The 24,306-nt window shown below is 48.8% G+C and overlaps 1 protein-coding gene across 1 annotated transcript in view; it reads left to right on the top strand.

Moving 5' to 3' along the window:
• The window catches only part of LMF1 (lipase maturation factor 1), a gene marked incomplete at its 5' end in the record, with an annotated part of 207,559 nt that overhangs the window by 78,050 nt on the left and 105,203 nt on the right, over positions 1 to 24,306 (top strand). The window contains one exon of the mRNA XM_082490667.1: positions 6,453 to 6,518. Within this exon, the coding sequence (XP_082346793.1) occupies positions 6,453 to 6,518 (66 nt within the window). The remainder of the gene's footprint in view (positions 1 to 6,452; positions 6,519 to 24,306) is intronic.

Below are 24,306 nucleotides of genomic sequence, written 5' to 3'. Positions count from 1 at the left end.
TTTGCCAACTTAAAAAAAAAAAAAAGAGAAAAAAAAGAAAAAATCCTTTTCAAGTTATTTGGAATTTAGAAAATGAGAAACAAGGCAGTGCGCTGACCTTCCTATAGCACATCTTTTCTGTGTTTCCCAAATTATTACATTGCCACGTGACAATATGAAGTGCATTATGCCAAGCTGGGATAATATAAAAACGTGTATAAACGAGAGCAATGATTTCTTGTAACAGCAGTGACTTGAATTGACAGAGGAAGCCGGAGCGGGTGCTCCTGGCTGGCGCGAGGTATTTAAAAGACGTGTAGCCGTGGCACTTGGGGACGTGGCTTAGTGGGACGTGGCAGTGTTCGGTTTCTGGTTGGGTTCGATGATATTAAAGGTCTTTTCCGACCTAAATGGATTCCAACCTAAATGCTTCTGTGAGGCACCTGCGGGGCTCACAGCTTCCTTCTGCGTTGGTACAGCATCCCGCCGCAGCGGGTCCTGTTTGGGGACATTAACTCCTCGGCGCTATCGCCGTGCGAATAGTGAATACCCGCGTGCGGCGTGGCGTCGGGTGCTGCTTCGTATCGCCTGGGATCTGGAATATTTCTTCGGTGTCTCAGACTTGTGAAATGGGGTCGGTGTGTTGTGTGATGTGCAGCGGTAATGACGTTACCAGCTGGCACGTAGCCCCCGCTGCGCGGGCAGCCTAACCTCGCAAGTTTAATAAAAAGCCAGGGAGATGGTTGCGTTGGACAAGGAGCTGAAAGCGGGATGAGAAAGGCTTTCCTCTCCATCGTCATGGTGTCTTATTATACTCCTATCTTCAGGATGCTTCAGAAAAGGCCATAAAATCCGGGATGGTTTAGTACGTTGAAGTGCGGTCTGGTCTTCAAGGTGAATTGCGGCGGGTAAACACTTCCCCATCATTTTTTTGTCACCCGGGAACTGGAGCTCAATAAAGAGCTCGGGTGCTCAGTAAAGAGGGGCTGGTGGGACCCGGCCCCACGTACGGCAGCAGTTTCTCAGGAGTTAGCAGCGGCTGCCCTTGGAAGTATATTGCTGCTTATTGCCTACCTGTAAGCACGGCCAACATCTGCCAGCATCAATTAGCTCTGAGCTAATGGATCAATTTTGATGTTGTCTCCAAAAACATGTGGTACCTGAAGATGCTTGAACACCACAGGGAGAGATTAAAGTTGGGAGGGATGGAAAGGGACCAGGCTCGGCATGGAGAGCACCAGACGCTGGAAAATAAGAAGAGGGTTTTGCAAGTGTTGCTTTTTTTCCATTTGTGTCCTGAGCCCTGAACTTACTCGTTACAAAAACTAGAAACTTGTACGTGTGAGAGAAGGCTGGTACAACAGGTTTGTGGTAGCTGCAGCCTGAGAGCTACTGAACGTTCTAAATGCCTTTATATGTTCTTGGGCTTTGAAGGTATCAGGCAAATCCTACTCTCAAAAAATGCCCCCCCCCCCAAAGTAACAGCAAAGTCCTTTGTTAAAACATCTCCATCCCGGTCTTTCTGACAGTCGGGTGTTGCCTCCAACACAGCCTTAACGCAGCAAAGCATCGGGTTTGTTCTTAAAGCCATCCCACCAAAGCTGATCTGGGGAGCTCCGTTTCAACCGTATGCTTATAACGAAATGCTGTGCAGCACGAGAGCCTAAAGATGAGCTGTTTCCTTTCCCTCCTTCCCTTCTGCTCCGGCCGTGCTACCGGGAGGGAGCTGGAGGTGTGAGACCTGACTGCCGTGTGCTGCAGGACGGAGCAGTTAGAGATGTGATTTCGGAGTTGTGAGCTCTGCTCTCCAAAGTGCTGCTAAGTGATTTCTTTCCTTCCCTTGTTTTCCGTTTAATTTGTCCGTATTGTTCACCTCTCAAACTCTGCTTAATATTTGCCCCCCAAATACTCCTTGCGAGATGTTTGTAGGTTATGTCCAAATGAGAGGAGGGTCTTCCAGGTCTTCTGGAGTCTCGTGGGGTTGTCCCATGCGTGTGCCCTCTGGCTCCTTTTCCTTTTGGTCTCTCGCAGGTCCTCTCCTCATCCAAAAGACGACAGTTGGGGTCCATCGGAGATGCGCTAGCCTCTGCCTGTCTGAGAGCAGGGGATGGGGATTTTTCCCTGGGCTTTGATCTGTGGTATGGCAGCGTAATGTGCTGCAGCTGTGGAGCCCAGGCCAGTTCCATATGCACAGAGAAATCTTGCCAATGGATTGGGAATTGTTAGCAGACCGAAAGAAATCCAGTGCATGTCAAACTCCACAGCAGATGTGGGCATCCCCATTTCCCCCCCAACCTTCTGTCCTCCTGTGCTCACTTGAACCCAGATACCATTTCTCAAACTTAAGTTTGCATCTTCAAGAGAACAGGAGCTGACTTCCAATAACGTCAGCAGAAGCCAAATAATGAAGGGAGAGTGTGTAAAAACAGAGTCCCTCCGAGCACGGAGCAGTGAGGGATGCAGAGCTTGTCCTGGGTGTTTCCGTACCCGGGGATGCACAACTCTGCACAGCAGGATGATTTAGCAAGCCACCATGGCTCGTTCTCCTTTCATGGTCTTCCTCAGCAGAGATGAAGCTCCAGGACAGGTAGATTTTCGTGCACGGCATGCTCTTGTTTCCTGGTCCAACTTCATTTGAAAACTGGAAATCTCACATGCCGGTGTGGGAGTGGAAGTGGACCTGAAGGCAGCAGCAGGGTAAAGATGACTTGAAATGCCTCCTAATTACGCGAGTGGGAGTTTTCTGTGCTGAAAAACAGATTTGATATTAAGAGCTTTAAGTGACTTTCCTGTTTGAAAGCTTTGTAGTAAACAAAATGTGATTAACTCCCTTCGTGACTCATTGCAGGAAAGATTTTGGTTTTCAGTGTGATGCTTTTCTATCGTGTGCTCATTTTAATTATTCCCGCTGAACAATAGAGCTTGATAACAGCTTGGGCAAGGTGGGAGGGAAGGTCATCAAGATAGCTGTCCTTTTTTAATATTCCAGCATTCTTGCACAGAGCCTTTCTTAGCGTCTGTCCTGCCACTGACAGGGCACCGGCTGCGGCATATCCTGTGAGATGCTATCACCGTATCCTGTAATTTTAGAAAAGGTTTGAGGGGCAGCGTGCGCTGCGGATGATGCGGGAGGGGGAGATGAAGCCGTGACTGTTGACAGCGAGCCTGTCTTGTCCCTGCCTCCCCTGCTCCAGCCCTCGCAGAGTGACGGAGGACAGTGACGGGATCTGCTGAATAACTCGCTGGAGAGTAAAACTGCAGAGCAGCCACCGGTCCCCACCGCTCTGCTTTCCCATCCCGCTGGTTTTGTGTGATACCGCTTTGCATCCGTCCTGCTTTTATCTCTGCCTTTATGGACCAGCTCTGCTTGGGGTTTTTTTTTTGGTGGCGGCGGTGGTGCTGGTGGGGGGTGTCCCTTTCATGCTGCTGCTGCCACGCAGACCTCCCGGGCCAGGGTGTTTCTAGCTCTGAGCTCCTGGCGTGGACCCGTCTCGGCTGTGCACGGAGCCACCCCGAGCTGTTCCCATTGCAACCTGCGTAAGACGACAGCATGCGCGAGGTTTGAAGGTGCCTCTCTCCTCCGGAGGCTGCTGGCAGGGCCGATGCTCAGGCTTCAGCATGGCTCTCGGGGAGTTTCACAGGTCTGAAGGCCAGCAGGGACGTGCAGGGTACCAGCATCCCGTGGGCTGCCCGCCCTGGGGGGACGGAGCGTGCACCGCGCTGCTGTGGTACCCTTCCTCCTTCTTGTGTTGTGCAGAGCCACATCAGACGCCGCAGAAACCTTTGCCTTATTGCTCTCTTCCTTATCAATCACTTCCGTAAAATAACGCTTACCTTTTACTGTATCTCCTTGTTCTTCCTTGCTGGTTATGGGGGTGTCACTTTGCTCTGTTGCATCTCTGGCGTTTGCCTCTGTGAGGTGATGCTTTTCCCGCAGCCGGTAGTTGATGCCGAGAGCCCGTGGGGGGCCTGTGCTGTCTATCTGGCATTTTCTTCGTACCACGGGGTGGTATTGTGTAAAAAATCACCCTGCCGGAGGGGATTTCCGTCCTACTCCATGAGATGTGCCATGAGGAGTTTGGGTTTTTACTGCCTTAACTCTACCAGGTTCTCCAGGTTTATTCTTGGCTAAAAATTACAGGATGTAAATTGTTTGGATTCACGGATTTTGAAAATATGTAATAGTTTCTGTTTACTGTCCTCTTCAGTTAGCATTGGCATCAAAAATACTTCATTGTTTTATGACTAGGGAAAAAAAGGAAAAATAATTGGGAACAGCGTGGGTGAAATCTGCTTGACCTCAGCAAGGTGCCTGATAACAGGTATCGTTTAAGGCTGTAAATAGCACTGTTGAAGGCCACTGGGGTCACCCCTATTCACGAAGACATATACGTCTAAACATCATACATCAAGGTGTTATAAGGCCCAGACCAAGAAGGATGCCTATTTCCTATTAGTTTACCTGCCAGATAAGCTTGTAACTATTTTTGTGGATCTTTGTTTGCTTAAGCATGTCTATGTTGGGTTAAGCCCAAGGTCCAACTAACTTCTCCTATTGTCTCTAATAGCAGCCATTAGCAGATGCTTGGGGAGGAATATAAAACGCAAAGTGATCTTATGGGGCAGCTCCTGGCAGTCAAGTGGTTTAGGGACTTTCCAGGGAGGAGGTTGTGTTCTGAAGTTGCCCCGAACCGGTCCTCTGGGAATGGGTCTAATACCCTTTTAACGCATTTGCACTTTTGGCTCCCGGAAAGTCAATGATTTGCTGGGTGGAAAAGTACATCTTTTGTTGGTTTCTAAACCAGCTACTCCATCCTTCCATCGGATTGCCTTAACGTCTTGGATCAGGAGAGACGGTCAATAATCGTTCCCAGTTGACTCCTTCTGTATCGGTCAGGAGTTGCCAGACCCTGCTCTGTGCCGCCGTTCCGCGCTCAGCAGCGCTGGGCGCTCAGGTGTCCCACAGCCCACGTGCGGTCTTGGGAACTGAGTATTTCTGGATATTTACTTATGAGGTCTGGACAGTTTTGCAGGGTCTTTAACTGGAATTTGGAATTTTTCCTCAGCCCCAAGCCTGCTAAACTTTAATGCTGCAAGTGAAGATTTTTTTTTTTTTTTTTTTTTTTTTTAGCAATTTGGAACTGATAGGCGGGATGTGCCATGGTGCTGGAATCCCCTCCTCCTCTGAGCTCTCACGTTTTAGCGCTGAAAGGTCACTGGTTTCTTCTTGAAAACCTTCCCTACTGCAAACGTAAAGAAGCTTCGGGATGCTCCTGGTGCAGCCACCATGGGTCCTTACAGAAACTCCCTGTATTCTTCGACTAAGGCAGGCAGGAACATTATAATTAGGGGCAATGTCAGAGGTAGGCAAATACCCCCTTAATTGTATGCAGATGATAGAGCTGGTTCAACCTTTTGACTAGTGAAGCTTTCCTCAATTTGGGATATTGTGATCCTAATCAGGGACCTTTCCGCCATACATCAAAGCCGCGTCAGGCTGGACCCGCATACCTTGGGGCTGGCACAGCCTGATTGCGCGGCTCCCTGCTAGCGGGCTCATCCCCGGCCAGGTGTCTCTCCCGCTGTGGACGACTGATTCCTTTTTACTCTTCATCACTGAGGCAAAGAAATTTAATCCCAATATTACTGCCAGCCCTGGAATGGACCCACTGATTTGGAAATTTCACCCTCTTGTTGCCCTGAAATATCATTGCACAGCAACCTCTGATACCTGCTCATTTCATTGCCAACCTCTAACCTAAGGTGGAGCAGACCTGTCATTAGCGCATTCATCTGTGTTTAGATCTGTCAGCTTCCTTCCCCTTCTCCTCTTTTGTTTCTCTAATTACTTTGATTGCATCTCCGCATCCAGCTCGGGGCTGGTGAGGCTGCCGGGTCCCCATCCCAGTCTGCGTCGCTCTTGCCTTTTCCGTCTGCAGCAGAGGTGGCTTTGCGAGAGGGAGAGAATTGCCTCCGGATTTTAAAATTTAGGTCTGCGGGTAACTTTTCGGTCTGTTATACGGAAACGTCCCAGCAGCAGAGCCTGCTTTTCAGGCTTTTCCGATGGCTTCTCGATGCTCTGTGCCTCCCCGCCTCGTACCAGCAATGCTGGAAGCCAGTGCTGGGAGCACTGGGCTGCTCATAGCCGCTCTGCGGAGACTGGGCTGTAGGCAAAGCATCTTCCAGCACCCTTTAAGTGATGTGGCATATTCCACAAGGACTTTGTGTCAGATTTTCGGTAAACAGGCAGTGGAAGGAGTCATGTTGGAGCTCTTGTTGCATTATATTCCCTCGGGGAGAACGACTGGGCCTGGGGTGCAGATGTGGTCGGTCTCCGGGGAGTTGTCCCAGCCTCTGCGCTTCCCTGTTCCCTGCCGTTACAGGCTCTTACTGTAGTTGAAGCGGAGTATTTGGCATCTTGAGATAATACCTTTGTAACTGTGGTTTTTTGTCTTTTTTTTTTTTTTTCCCAGGGGCTGATTAAAATTCGAGGAGATCGCTGCTGGAGAGACTTAACTTGCATGGATTATCACTATGAGGTGAGCGATCTGCACATTAGAACTGATTTCTCTCGTCTTCTTTACTTTGGTAGAAAAATGTTCTCTAACCTTTTCTCTTCTGCCAGGCAGCTCTCCGTGTTTTCTTTCTTTATCATAGCCTGTCTCTGGCAACACCGTCCATGTCCGTGCGCCAGCTCGGTGATGCTATTTTTCCCAACCACGGTCTTAAAAGACCAATTTCTCTCCTTCCTTCCCCTCACCATCATGGACTGCGTCAGGAGCAAACCTAAGCCCTGCTGAGAACTCCCTCTGTAAAAATTCTACAGGAGAGGAACAGAAAGGACTTTCCTGTAGCATCGTGCTGAATGCTCTCTGCTTCCGCTTCCAAAATGCAGCCATATGTAGACAGAAATAGAGCATCTCAGTGCTCTCCAAGATGCCGAGCACTAATCGTCGGCAATTCAGAATTATACGGTTTTATCTTTTCGACATCTGTTTCAGTGATTACATTGCATTCTGATTATAAACTGTGGTTTGTATTCTGGCTCCAAGTGTTGTCCCCTCTTTGATTAGGGAGAGAGGGAGCTCAGCTTCCCCTCTCTTTTTACCTATATTTTTGCGTTTGCCTTTTGTATGAACAGTGTTAAAAAAGAAAGAAATTGCTGTGTACAGTGACACTCCGCTGGGCGAGTAGCCCTGCTTTGAGGAAGGAAGCGGCGCTGAAGCAATATTCCCTCCTCCAGATTAACATCGCAGCCACTGAGAATGGCACACTGCCTTGTGACGCCTCTGATGCATAATCCGTGCCCATCTAACGAGCGGGTGAGCGCGCTGCATCTGTTAGCACGAGACTGCGAAGTCTCAGCCTTCCGCCGCGCTTGTCCCATGTCGGTAAGACCTGGGGACCTCTTCGTGCCTCAACCCCACGGTTATTTGGGGTCAGCAGGCCTGAGCTGTTGGTCCCTGGGGATGCACTGTTGGGGTGACGTTCTCAGCGGACCTTCGTCGCATCTGGAAACCATTTTCCCCCTCCAATTAAAGCTGACACAACCTGACTTCGCCGACCTGCAGGACACGTTCCGAGGTGTTGCCTGTGTATTACTTTTTACGGAGTAGGCGCGCTGAGCGGTGGAAGTGGGGACGCTCCTACAGTACCTCTGTCTTTCCACCCTTGAGTGAAGGGAATTGCACCTGAGTGCCGAGGACCACGTTACCAGTCCTGTTACAGGATGAGGATGCCTTTTTCCAAAATAGGAAAAAAATCTATCGGTTTCCCAGGTGCTGACACCTTCATCTTTCGCTCCTGTGACCGAGTTAACTGGTCGCGTGTTTTGACATGGAATTCTGCAGGTCCAGAAAGCCGTATCTGCCTTTTCCAGTTCAATGCTCCTTTATTTCATCACCATTTACTTTTAACGGGGTTTCACCCAGTGGATGCAGGGGGGCCCTTTGTGAAGGCTGCCGCCCAGTTAGCTCTTGTTGGACCACCGGTGTCCTGCTTCGTTTTGAGTAAAACTTCGGATGCAAAGATCCGTCGGTGCTGCCGTTCTTAATCCTGAGCACAAAGGCGGCTGCAGTAACTTGTCCTTCCTTTTCTCCCAGCAGCGCGAGGACTCTGCTCCGTGTGCTGCCGGGCACCTGGCAGCAGTCAGAGAAAAGGCAGCTCAAAGCGAGCCCCCCGCAACCCCCCGGCCGGCTCCGCCGGTGACCCCAGCCCACAACAGTCAGCCTGCGTAATCCCAAATATTTCAAATCAAAACCAGAATCAGTTCTGGAGCCCAGAAGGCTAATTAAGACCATTCCTGTCATATCCATAACGCAGGATCCCCAGCCTCTGCGAGTAATTGGGAACAGGGGCGGGGGGCAGATCACATTATCAATATCAATTATTTTAATCCGCACCAAAGAAGCTGCGATAAAAGGAAAATGAAAGAGGCCAAACTTCGTCTACCAGCGAAAGCAGACAAAGGGCCGCGATTCACCTGCTGATTTCCACCAGCCCGAGGGAGGAGGAAGAGGGCGAAGCTCGAGATGCCTCTGCGAGGGAGGGAGGGAGCTGGGAATCTGCTCGTAATTAGGATGATAAAACTGGGTATTGGACCAGCTCGTAAGTGGACCTGGGCCAAATGTAGTCTGCTGTGATGTATGTTGGCCACCCCAGCTCTCCTGTTCCAGTCCTGAGCTGCAGTCCAAAATCTACACGGGCTTCTCTGCCAAGAGAATTAACGAAAACACATGGCCTCCATCTCTCGCGTGGTGAGCGCGCCCTGCGCTATTTATTTGTAGTAGAACCAGCAGCTACGCTCGTGGAAAATAACATTTCCACTTTTGTCAGGAATCGTGTATAAAATAGTAAAATGTTGTTATGGCTTGGGTAATTAAACGGAGCATATTTTTCCTACCTCTTTCCTCTCTAATGTGCGGGGCCTTAATCCCAGCCTTTATGGAGATCTGTTCCTCAACTGAAGACCCTCTGTTTAGAGGGCGTACGATCTGTGACGCCGTGTAATTCGGAGAGGGAAATGGCAGAACGCGCGGTTTACGTAGGAAAGGTATTTTCCTACCAGCCTAACTCTCCTCTGATCCCTGAGGAGTAGATGGGCTCCAGTAAGCGTGGAAGGGAAAGGCAGACGCTGATGGAGATGAGAAGACTTTGCTACACCACCACACGCAGCCCGGCACGCAGAAACTACCTGGGGGCTGAGGTGAGGGGTGGGGGTGGAAACGCTCGGCGGATTAATCGTGGCTGTGGGTGCCAGGAGTCCCAAACTCTAATCCCAGCTTGGCAGGACACCGTGAACGGGGAATTTAACCTCCTCCTGCATTAGTTTCTTTGCTGACGTGGCCAGAGGCTCCGAGGTGGGTGCGCACCTTTGCGCCCTGGTGTGCACGCAGGTCGGGGCTGCCGATGCCTGTGGTGCCCCGGAGCTTCACGTGCGGCGGTGTCCCCGTTAGCGTGCGAGCACGGGCATGCCTGGCTGGCGGGTGAAGTCCTGAGCTCTGACCTGCCACGGGCTTGATTTATCATTTGTTGGGTTTGCCGTCGTTTCACCGTGGCTGCGGTTAGATGGCTTTGTTTCCCCTGTAAGAGGTCCCAGCAAAAAGGAGGCTCTTGCTCAGTGCGACCTGTTCCTGATGCAGTTAAGCCCGAAAGAAGCTGCCTCTGGGTTTGAGGTCTGTTTGTCATCATGATTATTAAGCATTTATCTGCTGTGTACACAATGGTTTACAAATATGTGTGCGGCGGTTTGCAGACTGGAGCTAGATTTCTGCTTCCACTGGAGCGCATGGCACGGATCCCACGGCGTTCGGCGTCATCGGGCGAGACAGAGCCACCTCGGTCCCTGTTTGTGTGAGAGGGGAGACGTGGCTGAGCGTGTCCCCCCTGCCCCTGCCTGTCCCTGCCTGCTCCAGAGCATCCTCCCCCCCCTCCCCCTCCCCCTCCGGCAGCGTGCCACAGCTCCCTGCCATAGCCAGGCTTCCATATGGACCAGGGAAAGAGTCTACTGCGGAAGGTTTTGTGCCACTTGAGGCCGTTTCTGGAGCTCGCACAGCTTGCAGCGCATTGCCCGGGCACGGGCTGGAGCAGCTTTCCAGCTGCTGTTGGTAGGTACCGGGACTGTGAGCCAGGCAGCGGCTCGGGGAGCGCCAACCTGCTCCCCGGGGGCCTCTTCCCGTTCCCTCCCGTGCCAAGCTTCAGCTGGCCCAGGCTCTGCTCAGCCTGGGTGTGCTGCTTCGCTGGCGCAAGCACAATGCCTTAACGTGCTCCAAACGGAGAAAATCTTCTTGCGCAAGACCCGCATTTCAAAATATCTCCCCGCCAAAGCTGCGGCTCTCCGAGCCTTGCGCTTACACCGCCGCGCACCTTGCGACCATATGTCTTGGCGCAGGGCGGGTTCGAGCGGCACAGGCGGGAGGTGAGCGTTTCTGACCCGCAACCAGGCCGAACGGAGCTTGGGTTTGGATGCCGGTGGTGGTCTTGGCAGAGTAGTTAAGGAGATAATCCGAGGGGTTTAGAAATGGGAAAGTCCTACGTGGTCACATCTACTGCGTCTCCCCGTATTCCTACTCCCCGTGGGATGCGATCCAGCGATGCGTTTTTATAACGGCTGCCAAAGCATTGTTGCTTTTTAATTACAGACAGATATCTTGTAAAATTCAGCCACCAACTGGTAGGAACAGCTGCCGAAGCAGCTGCTGGGGCAGGCGAGCGCCTGGAGGAGAGCCCCGCTGGGCATCCTCCTCCTCTGCCAGCTTTGCACTGACACTGCGCGGGAGCCCTTAATCGCATCCAGGGGGTCCCTCGCGTCCCGGTGGCCTGTCCTCGGCCCGGCCGGTGCTGGGGGAAGCTCAGCAGAGGTGGCAGCCATGGCAAAGGGCCTGGGGCTCTTCCGCTCACAACTGGAACAACTGATATTTCATAATTTTAATTTTAAGATTTTTTTTTTTTTTTTTAAGTAATGTTTTAAAGTGAATGCTTTTAATCCAAGAGTTTCGCAAAGATTTGCGTCCTTTGCTGCAGAAAGCCAGGCTAGGAAGCAAACTTACTACTGAGACAAAGATGAGGCAGAGGGACAAAGGGAAAGGAAAACAAAAACCCGCTCCCAGACCAACAAAATCCTGGTCAGCAGTGGAAGTAAGACCCGGGATTTGCTTCCCTGCTGTGGCGTTATGTGTAGGTGCTCAGGATGGGTCGGTTGACCACGAAGCAGAAAAGTTTGAAGGACTTTGCTGAACCAGCCTCTACTTAATAACTGAGTCACATTTTAGCTCTGAATTTGTCAGTGCTGCTGAGGAGAGCTTTGTTCTTTCCGTAAGATGCTGCGCAGCCACAAAGGTCACTTCTTCTGATTTGTACAAATTGTCGCTAATTGTTCTGTAACTGTTTTTTCTTAAATAGAGGCTGTCAATCAGTGCTCCAGCTTCTGGCGTACAGCAGCTCTCCAGTTCCTGGAGAAGCTCTCCAGAGCACAATGTCTTTTGTACCTAATTATGGGCTTGCTGACTGATCGCTGTGCTGATAAGGATGAGAAGGAAGCTCTAACTGCTCTTTAACTGCCTCTTGATTTCTTTTCTCCCTTCTCTTCACTGTATTAGACCGTGTTAGACTTTTCATCTAGCTCTTTCCAACCTATTATGAAACAAAAAGTAAATAATATCTGTCAATTCATTTTGACAAATCAGAAAATTATCTGCTTTCATGATCCCTGATGTCTTAGGATGGGCTTTATTCCAACAGTTTGCATTGCTGGAAGCAAAAATGTTCCTAACAGGGAAGCGGGTACTCAGATCTGGCCGAAAGTTACAAACTAATACGAGGGAAACTGTGCTGAATTAAACAGAAAACGAGAATATTTAAAAGGAGTAACCATCCAAAGCATTTTGGAGATCTTCTTTTCAATATCATTATAAACTATTTCTGTAGCATCCTAAGTTTACAATCATTGGCCCTTTACAGAATTTTCTCCGTTCTGAAGACGCTGTAGGTGAATCCTGGCAGGACTGATGGTTGCGATAATGAATTATTCAGGGTCAAAACCCAGTATTCCCCAGGTGTGGCTTCACTGTGGGACTCCCAGGTCTGGCCTGGCTATGGGAGCTCGGCTTTGGCAGATGGGCTTTCCAAAACTGATGTCTTGTGGGGGAAGCACAGAGCTTCCCTTTCCAACGGCCGCCACAGGGAAACCACAGAACCCACCTCGGTGTTTCTGGCAGAGCGTGGCTGAGCCCGTTGGTCGGCAGCTTTTCCCCTTGCTGCTGTGAAGGGGTCTGGTTTTGTTTCATTGAGTGCAGAATAATTCGCGTCTCTGCTCCTTCCTTCGTGCAGGCTGGGAACTTGTATGGTTTTGCTGGTGGATTTTGCTGGTTCCCCTTGGGACAGGAGGTGCTGGGTCACAGCAGTTGAGTTACCCAGCTCGGGGCTGCTTCCGAGTCCTGGCACGTGTGTTATCTGATGAGGTTTGCTGCAGAATTGGTTGAGGCTTGCAGGAGGGTTAAGATGCAGCCTTGACACGGGCAAGTTTTACATATTTTTCCAAAATCATCCAAAAGGGTGTGGAAGTCCAGCAGTCCATGCCTGCAGGGCCTGGGGTGAGCTCAACGCTGCTGGACACGTGGCTGTGAGCCCAGGACGACTGCCCACCCTCAGCGTCTGGGAGGGTTTTAAGAAGTGACCATGGGATTTGGTAGAGGTGTCGTGGGTTTCTGGAGTTGCTCACAGCCTGTCGTTACTTGAGACAGTAAAATTTGTACTCTGAAAGCTGTGTTTTTATAAAAATATGAGTGAAGCGAGTTGTGATCTATCTCTGACCTGACTGGACAACTTGCCCCATAGAAGCCAAAGCTGTTGATGAGTCAGTCCTCCATAAAGAGAGCAAGGCAGAGGAGACGCTGTTCTGCCCATGGTGGATTATAAACGCAGCTTACTTTCATCTCCTGGTGTAAAAGCAAACTGTTCTTTGAGTTAAGGCGACTGATGCCGAAAGGAAGAGCACGCTTGTGTTCAGCCTTTTTTCTTTTTTTTTGTTCCATTTGGTCATAAGTTTTGAAAAATGACCTTTTTGGAGGCATAATTGAAAAACCAGTTGTCCTCATTCACACATATCGAAGGGCTGCTTAGTGTGGATTTGAAGCTGAGGATTAGGTGCTTTCTTCTGGGTTTTGGTGATTTGCATGATGTCAGTGCTAGCACTGGAAGAAGGGCCAATTCCCGACCTTGCCTGTGATCAATTAAGTAACAAGATCCATCATAAGGTAAGTGCATGAAGCAATAATATTGGCAGATAAATGTCAACACGACATCAAAAGCTTATTACGCTGTATCTGGATTTTGTATCAGGCTGCTGCAAGAAGGTCTCTATCTGAGACAGGATTTTAGATGAATCCCAGGTGCTCTATAGTGGATGCAGGATACCTTTCAATGCGATTTGCTAGAAATGTTTGTTATTCCCAACTTTGGGCTGGGCTCTGTTGTTCTAATAATAGTTAAACGTGCACTTCGCTTTGAAAGGGAGGGAGCAAATGCTTTCAAAGGCGTAATTTGTGCTCCGCTCGGGAAGACAGGTATCGCTGGGTATGCACACGTCGGGTTCACTGGCAGAAGCACAAGCAGAGATTCGGTGACTGTATAACTTCCAGCTGAGCCCTTCTCGGAAGGAGGCCCGGTTTTCCAGAGTTTGGGCGCTGGCGGCGGGTTCTGCTGCAGACGATCGGCGCTTCTGAAAGCGTGGTCTGAGCTCTCGAAAGCTGCGAAGGAGTAAACTTGCAGAAGTGTAACCTTCCTGGTGGAGTTGCAGTTTTAGAGGACATAATGATAAATGCTGCCGTTTATGCCCAGTCGTGCTGCTTTTTAAAAAGTGAAAAGGAACACAGGTCTTCTGCCGTCAAAGGATGCTCCAGAAGAACGAGGGTGATTGATTAATAACGTTGGACCTCAAGCAGAACAAAAGCAGATTTCTCCTTCTTGCAGGGACATGGTGGGTGATATTTTATTCCGAGCAGAGCAGGCGGAGAAGCCGCTTTCCAGAGTCAGGCACTCGTGCGAGCGTGGGTTTACTGTCAGCCGGCGTTTGGTCCGGGAGTCTGGCTTGTATTACCCCGAAGAGCAAACATGACAGACAAACGGTAAGTGGATTCCCAACCGCCTCCCAAGTCAGCATCAGTTCAGCTGTCGTCTTCATCGGGACCAGGATCCCGGCAGTGAATTTAGGAGAAGGGGGAGGAGCCTCTGGTCAGAGGGCTATCAAAATAAAAGGTAGAGCTGCAAACCAGCGTCATGAAGCAGACCCAGCATCTTTGGCCCGGGCTCAGGAAACCACATGCTGCTGAAGTAAATAGGACGTAAGCAGGTGCTGAGAGAGAAACTTGCAGAATAGCTTTAAAAGGACACTAATGGCAGGAATTGGAGGGGTGGAATAAGCGTGCAGTAAGCGATCCCTCCCCGACGCCAGCCACCATGGGTGGCAGAGCACTTGGATTTTATTTCTCTTTTCGCTGCTGTTCGAGAACTGCTTTTCTCTCCGTGTGTCTTCACCAAAAGTAGCTGTATTAAAACAATCAAAACTAAAGTGAACGGCCTCCCTGGTTCTTGCTTTGGTACAAGCCAAGCGGGTTAGTGGCACCTGCCACTTGGGTCACCCACCGGCTGCCCCAGCTTTCCCCCGATCTCCAGCTATATTAAACCAAAATAGGGTAAAGTAGCAAAAGTTTAGTGGAAATGCCCTCCAGGGAACTTTCTGCTGTGAGCCTTTTGAGGTTTTTGAAGCGTAGGAAGACATTATCCCTCCCCACTGCCGGGATCGGCAGCAGAACTGTCAGTCACACGCTATAAATGCATTGGGAATATGCCAATACCGTTTTCAGCAGTAATACAATTCCTCTTCCTGGATTCTTTTCTGTTTTTCTTAAGGATTTGTTTTAAGCCTGGTGAAAGCTTCCTGTACAACTATTGGATTTCATCTCTTCGTTACACTCTCCCACTGCTTCAAACTCGTTTAGAGACCACCCAGGACCCTCATCACTTGCCTTAAATATTCTCCTCTTTTCTCTTCCTCCCCCCTCCACCCATTTGGTCTTTTTCAATCCTAATCAGATTAGTCTTTACAACCCACTTCGCGGCCACTTAATCAGCTCTCCATGCCCTGATCCTGTGCGTGGCTTTTATCCCGCTGGCCAACTTCTCCAGCGGACAGGAATGATGGAGCCCATCGCTTCCCTCTGCCTCCCAGGGGCTGTGGGGAGTAATCTACTGCTCACGAAACGTTCAGGACCCAGGAGGTTTCTCAGCTTTGAAGATAACAGAGGCAATGCTCTGGTAATTATTTAAATTGTGGATTTATGAGCTGGATAATGGCGTGTTTTAATAAATCTGCAAAGAGAAGAAAGATGACAAATTTCAGTGTTAACTGGAAGACAGAAACGAGAGGGGAAAATGGTAGAAGAAAATTTAAGAGCTTTCCATTCCAAGTAATGTGTCTGTTATCTCTCTTGCTTTATGGATGAGAATTGTTCAGTCGGCCTCCTTGATACGGTGTCAGCAAGTCCTCAAGTTCTACCTCGGTCCTCCAGGCTCCACAGCCGCGTCTGCCAGGCGGGACTGGCTACCTGACCCGGGGCCCTCTGCGATGGTGGGGCAGCCTCGACACCCAGCCTGGGACTTGCTCAGACCTTGCCCAGAGCCCTCGCACTGGTGTACCCACCCTGCCTACTCGGAGTGGTCAAAACTAGTCTCCATGGCAAGAAATACACTGATTTTTTTTATCATCCTTCATGGCATGCATGCTGCAGTCTAGGCAGGGTTGGTCTTCTCATCCGTTCCCACCTTCCCCAGTGTTTGAAGGGGTCCTACCATCCTTCCAGTTCCCTTGCTTCGGAGACCTTTGGGATGATGCAAACTGTTGGTGTCTGCCAAAATGTAGCGCTCTTCTGTTTCCGTAATGTTTGCTCGCAATGGTCCAGAAGTCTTAAGCGAAACTGAACCACGAGCACCGCGATTTCGTGTAGTATCAGCTGCAAAATGGTGTATGCAGAGCTCTCACGTACAATTAGATTATCCAAAAAACAACCTACGTCCTTGCCATCTGCTTTTCCAGGGAAAGCAAAATAACTACATGCTTTTAATTGTTTAAACAAATAGGGTGTTGGTTTACGAGCTGGTGCTTTCTTCTTTGGAGATTAGATTACATTTTCATCAGATTATGAAAATGTGCTACTGTTTCGTCTCTTTCTTTGACCGTTAAATGTGTTAAATCGTTTAATGACTTTTTGCATAATAGAGAAGTCTGTCCTAATTTAATACGTAAAATATTGAATTTGATGCCTACAGAATAGCAGAGGCACAAAAAAGTTCTACGGAAGGAGCTGTGTTCCCAGTGGGGGGTGTCTTTGCGCATCTCTCCTCCTCTGGTCTCTTACTAAGATTTTCTTATGGGAATAACCACAAGAAGCTATTCCTGTTCTCAGGTTAACACTGTGTTGATTATTGCGTGCACCAAAAGTTTTCATTTCCGCTTGAAATTTTATTTCCACAGAACCGTTGATCTGTCCAGGAGAAGGAGCAGCCATTGGCAGTAACTCATAAATAGTAGAGCCCTTCCATTTGCTGATGAAAGTTTGAATGATTTGCCTATCTTCCTTTTACATTTAAATTGTGCTGTTTCTCTGCAATTCTCTGCGTGTTCAAGCGTTCCGTGTTGAGCGTATACTTGATTTGAATTGCAGCACACGGGTACTGTCACTGCAGTAACCAGGGGGCTGATAGCCCCATACAGCTCCCGTACCCATTTCCCTCCCTACTGTAGGTCGGGAAGACTTGCACGTATTTCTCCAACGCAGTTTTTTTCCTGCCTTGCATCTATTCCAGTGCTCACAGCAAGCCCTCATAACTCTAAAAAGAAGAACGCGGCATTAGGATGGTGCACGAATGAGTTAATAGTACGTCTCTGCTGGGGTGTTTTGCTCCAAAGTCGTGTGCGCCAAACTGACCTTTAATCTTGGAATATAAATCACTTTCCAGTCCTATTATTTGTAAAATCCTACAGGCTTGCAAATGCACAAAAGAAGCCTTTGTCTCTTATTAATTTAATTTATAGGTTAAAGTTTCAAATCAGTGGCAAGCAAAAGCTGATTTACTATTCACTTCAGGAATTGCCGTTCTGGAAAGCACGGCATTTGCTAGGCTGCCTAGAAATTGTGATATGTAATTAGGAGCTTCTGTAATTATATATAATGTAATATAATTTGCTTATCTTTTTTGGTATGTATTATACGTAAAAGCTGGGAGGGTAGCTCAATGTGGATTAGCTCTTTCAGCCCGAAAAACTCAACAGATCAGTAAACCCGCTGTTTTTTGTCTTATTCTATTAATATTGGGGCAGGATCAATGTTTTCAAGCATTTGAAGTTGCTGCCCTTCCTTTTACATAGAGAATCATCCTATCGTCTCTTGTGCAATGCCATTTGTGCTGCAAAAAAAATAGCCACTGCTGTGATGAAATTTAGATGAAGGCAGTATGGAGCTTTTTCCCACCAGTTTTAAAACAAGACAACCATTTCTACTTTTTTTTTTTTTAATTTGATTTAAGCTATGAAATTCCCGTGCGGAGTCAGGTGTGGGACACTGATTTCTCTTCCCAGAGTTAAGAGTGTTCCCATCTGCAGTTCAGACCCATTTCTTCTACTTCATGGGATTTCTAGTTAAGAAATTTTGTAACCAAGTTCTCTATTCTATCTTAAAATAACTCGAGACAAAGAAATAAGACTTTTTCACAACTGTGCTGTCATACGGTCTATGAGGGTAAAAGCTTTGACTGCTCAAGGTGCTCACTAGAAGCTTTTACCTCTTGACCAATTTACATGGAAAAGGAAGGATTGTGACTTGGTGCCCTTGCAAACATTATGGAAATATTTGTATTGAAAATGGCATTTATCTTGCTCATATTCATGAATTCACTTATCTATATTTTCCAAGGATCATATTCTTCCTCTTCCCTTTCAGCCTGGCCGTCTCGATGGCTAAAAGGGGTTTTATTGCTTTAGCATTAATCAAGACATTTGATGGAATTGAACTGGATCCCGTCCAATTAGACTGAGACAATATTGAATTTCGAACTGTCATGTTGGATCCATTTGAATGTAACACAAGCTTGTCGGCCTCTGCAATCAATACATCGGTTTAATAATCCCAGCCCGAGGTGAATGAATGCCCACCTTTCCCCGGCAGCCGCGGCCGGTGAGTGAAGTCGGGGAAGCTGTGCCGGGGCTGCCTGCTTGGGTTTCCCGGCGGCTGCCGAGGGCACTGAGCAAAAGCTCTGTGGGACAAGCGGGGAGAAGGTTTTTTTCTCTTCTCAGAGCCTCGTTCAATGAACTCGCCTTCCTCCAGAAACCTGCTAACATCTGGAGTCCTGCTGCTGGTCCCCCTCTCCCCCCAGGCTCGGCGTTCCAAGCCGTTGGCTGCTTTGGTGAGTTGGGACCAGCGCCCCTTTTTCACCCACGTTTCCCCTTAGGACTATAAATATGAGGAAGAATTTTTTTACTGTTTTTATGATTTTTTTTTTTTTTTTTGCAATGAGGGTGGTGAAACACTGGCCCAGGTTGCCCGGAGAGGTGGCAGATGCCCCATCCCTGGAAGCATTCAAGGTCAGGTTGGATGGGGCTCTGAGCAACCTGATCTAGTCGAAGATGTCCCTGCTCATTGCAGGGGGGTCGGACTAGATGACCTTTAATGGTCCTTTCCAACCCAAATTATTCTAAGATGCTATGATTCTACTACTGCTTTTTTGACTTCTGGGTGTCTTGCAGGGAGGAGAGCGTGGGGAGACATTAACCCGCAACTGCTGGAGCCGAGCCAATTCTGCTCCGCAAATAATACTATTAAAGAGCATTTATTGAAATACAAAATCTGAGTTGGCTTCAATACCCACTAGTCTAACTGCATCGCTTGCCACAAAGAACACGGAGGTTCGTTGGTAGCTCGAGGGCCTTGCAACAGTCTTCATCGCCTTTGATAAAATTTCCTGTCATCTGTCTAAGGAGTAGAAGTGGTGTCCCACGCAGGAGGTGGCCCACGCTCCGTATGAAACGAGCTAGGATTGGTAAGGCCTTAAGGCAATAGTTGCAATTAACAGTTTGCAAGCAGCCCACAATGGAAATCGGCTTGAATGTGTTACCCTTGGCCCCGAGGCAAATAAGTGAAATATTTTAATTCAAGGAGTTAATTGCAATTTTAGCAGCCTTTCGATACCAAGTTTGGCAGATGATGTGAAACGCTGTCCTGCTGTACTCCACGTGCCAAATGACTAGGAACACTGGCACAGACGTTGAAAGCCAACATGAGCAAGAACAGGCGGGGAATGTTTCTTGACTCGTTATGTCGTTCATTAATGATTTTTTAGTATTGCTGCCACACTAAGTTGCTGCGAATCGCCTCAAAGAGTATTTCCAGCACCTACGGAAAGAGCCCCACGAGCAGATAGCACAGTCAGATCCTGAGATCTCTAACCAGTAGCTGCCAGCTCAGAGTGCCCTCTCCCTTTGCCCTTGCTCACGGCGTCTGTTGGTAAACAGAGCTGATGGACGTTTCGCAGCCTGTTCCTCCTTTTGAACATTGAACCTGAACTATCTGAGTGCACAGGGGATTGACAGGAGCGAGCAGGAGCCAAAGAAAACTGCAGTAACCTCTTTTCTCTGCCAAAAGAAGTGAAAGGATAATGTAGCGTGTAGTTATCAAAGGGTATTTTCTCAAAGCCGGTCAGACCTGACTTTCCTAATGGAACTTTGGTTTTATTATACAGAGAGCAACTTGCTTTTGTAACTTGCTGAGATCAAAGTTCACATGAGGGTACTTCTCCGAATTCCTGCACCCCTGGTCTTGTATACTGACCTTGGGCTTGGGGGCTGTGGTTAGGGAGACTTCTTCTTCCAGCAGTTCTTGTGCCGACCTTGATTCTACCAGTAGATGCTTAGGAAGGTCCTACAGAGATTGTCAAAGAGAGTTTGAGGGTCCCAGGGGAGGATCAACACCCGAAACCCTCCAAAGGGAGGCAGCTGACCCCTCTCCATCTCAAGGCGCCCCCCGGTTCGCTCCCGGGGCTCTTCATCCAAAGGGATGCTCTTCATGTTTTCCTCCTGCCGGTGGTCCCCACGCAGTGGCCTTGCGGGGCAGGAGGCGGTTGTGAGGGGTTGGGGAGCTCACCCTTTCTTGGCCAAATCCTGCTGGGATGCTGCTTGTGCTCAGCGTTTCCAGCAGGTTGATCCCTTTGTTTCCCAGAACCCCCCCCCTCCCCCCCCAAAGTTTTAAAAGGGCGATCCTTTAATTCTTTAAGCCGCTAGTCTGAATTTCACCATGGTCTGTGAATTTGTCGTCACTGAGAACTTCCTTTAGAAGTTTTGTAAGAAATGTAACCAGGAATATGTCTTTAAAAAGCCATTTTTCTCCATTAATGCATTCCTCTTCTGCAAAACGTTTGATCGTTAGTATTCCTCTGTGTGTGTTTGTGTGCAATTTTCATCAAGTTGCTCCCGCCGTACGTGTTCCTAACCATGAGCAAGATCTCGCAGTGCTTTTTATAACTCTCTTTTGCAATTATCCGTGCCAAATATGCAGCAGCAACAACACACGTGACCCGACTGCGCTACCAGCAGACGAGCGTTAGCTGATTACCTCGGGGGGACGTAAAGGCCAGCAGTAGTTACCAAACGTGGCCGGTTAGCTGCTTAAATATCGGAGATTTGCTTTCTATTGTTTTATTACTCCTGTAGGTCTCGGCAGTATGATTAACGTCAAGCCCATCGCTCTCCTCCTTACTGTAATGAGTTTATCGAGCCGATGGGTGAGGGCGGAGGGGAGTTCCCGGGGCCGGTGGAGCGCGATGCTGCGCCGAGGCGAAAGCCACGGGTGATGCGTTACGTAATTAAATGCCAAACTTTCTCAGCTAGAAAGTACTTCTGAGATTTGTAGTCGATGTGTTTTCTTGTTTGTGGGACAGCCGCAGGTAAACGGAGAAGGTGCTGTCGGAAGGACCGTAAAAGATCAGTACGGGGAGGGGGTTTGTTGCCTTTTTTTACTTCTGAACTAAAAGATCTTCTGAAGGTGGCGATTTAGCAGCTTGGGTGCTTTTGAGGATTTTATCTGGGGCTTTGTCCTGTTTAGTGTCTCCGTATCTGTACCCTGTATGAATTGTTGGGTCTTACCCTCCTTCCTAGCTAGAGAAGTGGAAGAGCACGCGGTACCCCGGCCCGGCGGGTCAGGAGGCGGGAGCGGGACCCTACCAGGCTCGACGGGCGCGAGGCAGAGGCTGAAGCACAGGAGCTGCTATTTACTTTACTCCTTGCTCGGCACCGGCTGGTATTTTGGCTGACGGGGATGAGTCCGGGTTTCTATTTTATGCCATGTGCCTCCAGCAAATCTCAGAGGAGCTCGTGCCAGGCTTGAGACCTTTCAGCCTGGCTCCCTCTGCGAGTACTGTCTTTGGGCAATAATACGGGCTTTTAGCGGGGTTGCCTCTACATCAAGCGTGGTATGGGTTTAATTTGCTAGTTAAGATGTTACGGACTTCTCCTAGATTTCTAATGTTTCCTCTTCTACGAAATCTTATATGTCACCTATAACAGGAGCCGTTTTGGCTGGAGTTTTTTAGGAGAGCACTCAGGAATTTCTTACTGTTTCTCTGGCACTTTAGTTCAATTTACACTCTACACTAAAGAAATAGTTCCCTTTAGGTTAGGATAGGTTACACGCGCTCCTCCGTGGAAGAACAAAGGGCTGTCTGTTAGAGCGAGCGTGGTTGTAAGTTGGGAGGTGATGCTGCAGACGGTGAGGATGCGAGACGGGGTTTTGGGGATGTATTTCCCATTTAGGAGGTTGACGAGCAATGAGAACGTTGCAATGAAATGGGACGCAAACAACCCTTTAAATACTGGAAAAGTAGAAATAAATTAGATGATTAAAGCGCGGGGTGTTGGCTGCATTGTTGTTTTCTGCAGGGACCCTGTAGCAGCCCTCCGTGGTTTGGGGAGGCTGGATCCTGTGGTCCTGGCTTGCTGAGAGGGGGCAGTGGGGGCAGGCGGGTCGTTGCTGCCCTTAGGCTGTATTGGGTCCCACGAACAGCCCTGCCCTCCTCCCGAGGCTGGACGGGCTCCTCCGGCTCCACGGAGTCTCTTGATGCTGAGCTTAACTTGCATCTTTGTACCAGATTTGGGCTTTTTTAGTGCTGCTGGTCTAATACCATGGCTAAAACTGGGGGAAGTCACTTCATTTTTTTTTTTTTAGCATCAGTCATTTAACCAGATCTTCGTGAGCAACGTTAGGTTTTGCTTTCCCCAAAGTTGTTCTGCATACTGCGCCTTTTGCTGCTTTTTCGGTCACATCCCCTCCAATGGCTGCAGGCTGGTAGAGCCCATCATCTCAGTGGAAGGAGAGCCCTCCGTAGGGTGCACTTTGACATTCCCAGAAGTGCGTGACGTAAAAGCGCTATATAGCCCTAACCACCGTGTCTTTTCATGCAGACTTTTAGCCCACCTCCTCTTTAGAGCCCATTGGAGATGCTCTCCGTGGCCTGGTGCTCACGTGGCTCTGGTGCATGGAAACCTCTGCACAGTAGCAAGCTCTGACCTCTCTTCCAGGCCTTTTTACGTTGGGAGAAATGAATCCCCATGGACCCTTAATAGGTGTTTTCATGTTTGGTTTAAGGAGGCTCCACAACATGCTGGTTTTATGGGTATTGCATTCGTGTGCACCAGAGCTGGGTTTAGGGTCCCTCTGGGATGAACGGCCCAGTTACTCCCCCAGTCTTTTCTTCCAGAACTTGTATTTAGAGGTAAAGCACCTGTAAATTTGTACATTCTCTCCTCTGCCATTAGACACTGCTGCTGGAGTTGAAGGCCGCAAAAAAGCTAGGCAGTGATTTTTGCCTTGGAGCGGTGGTTGAAATGATGACTTGAAGTTTGTTTCTCCCGCTGTTAACATAACCACTGCCTTTGATCCCCAAAAATAGCTAGAGCAGACCTGGGCATGCATTGCTGAAGGTGTGGAGATTTCAGCACCTGATAGTGTGCAACGAGAGTTGACTTCTTAGGTCTCCTCCTGCTCCTGTTAGACAATCCCAAGCCTCTGCCCTTACTCTGTACTTGGTTTTGCCCAGTGCAAACACGGATTTTCACAGGTTTTGGGGGGGCTCTGCCTGGACTCAAGAGACCCGGATCTAGGGAGTCATTCTGGAAGGTCATCCACGTGATGACCAAAGACCAGAAGCCATCCAGGGTGTGGTAGCCTGTGCAGTCAGTTGAGGAGGTTGAGGCAGGGAGAGAACAACTCTCTCTGTCTGAGGCCAGATGGGTACACAGAGCTCGACAATAATCGCCAGCTTTGGATTTCAGTAGAGCATCAGACTTGACGTGCTTGTTCTTGGGGTGGACTTCCACTGGCCTTTCTTCGCCCATGGCTCCGAGAGGAGTTGTCCACGTATCTAATTGTCACTTTCTAAGCCCCTGTTTCTTGAAAGTGATCCCCCCTTTGCCAGCTGGTGGGTTTGCGCGCAGCCTGCCCAAAGTAATGCCAGACCTGGTTCTGTTCTGCAGGTTGTAACATGGCTTAGGAGAGAGTACGCACCATCAAAACCAGGAGATGGGCTTCGTTGTGGAACCAAGAGATCACACGTGTCTGATGTGTGCTGCATGAGTCAATGCCAGAAAGGTGATAGCCGGGTGCCATGGGAATATTTGGTTTTTAGCCAAAACAAGCTCTCGTAAAAGCATCTTGGGAAGAATTCCTTGCAGCATGCGTATGTTCATCTTGGTCCTGAGCGTGCAGCATGTTGGCCATCAGTGTGTCCAGGGGGGCTCACTCACATGTCAGTGAGTAGTAATTAACTCACCGTTCAGCATTGTACATTTTTAATGGTTTTATGGCTTCTGAGAGAGCCTGACGCTTGGATTACTGGGGTTTTGTTGTTGTTGTTGTTGTTGTAGTCCATTAAAAAAGCTTGCTTCAGGATTCGGTTCTACCTGTTGAAAGAATTTATTATAAAAGATATTGAGAGCTTTGTCTTGTTTCGTTTACAGATTTCACAGGATAAATTGTATCCATGTTACGGGACCGTGAATGTATGTCTGTGACACCAGCTGGTTTTGATAAACTACAAAATGGCCTGTCTCAAGGAAATTAAACATAAATTTTACAAAACAATTATGCATCGGCCTTTTCATTCCCTTCCCTCAGAGTTTGAATTTAATTTTAGTGCTTGAGATTTAGCAGAAATTTAATACTTTATCTCCTTCTGAAGAGTGAACCATCTTTCCGAGGCCCAGCATTCCTTTGGCTGCACAGCGTGGAT

The sequence above is a fragment of the Vanellus vanellus genome (genome assembly GCF_965231255.1).
Source record: "Vanellus vanellus genome assembly, chromosome: 14".
Taxonomy (NCBI): Eukaryota; Metazoa; Chordata; class Aves; order Charadriiformes; family Charadriidae; genus Vanellus; species Vanellus vanellus.
Note: the sequence above shows the minus strand (reverse complement) of the source record. Positions and strands in the feature narration are given on the sequence as shown.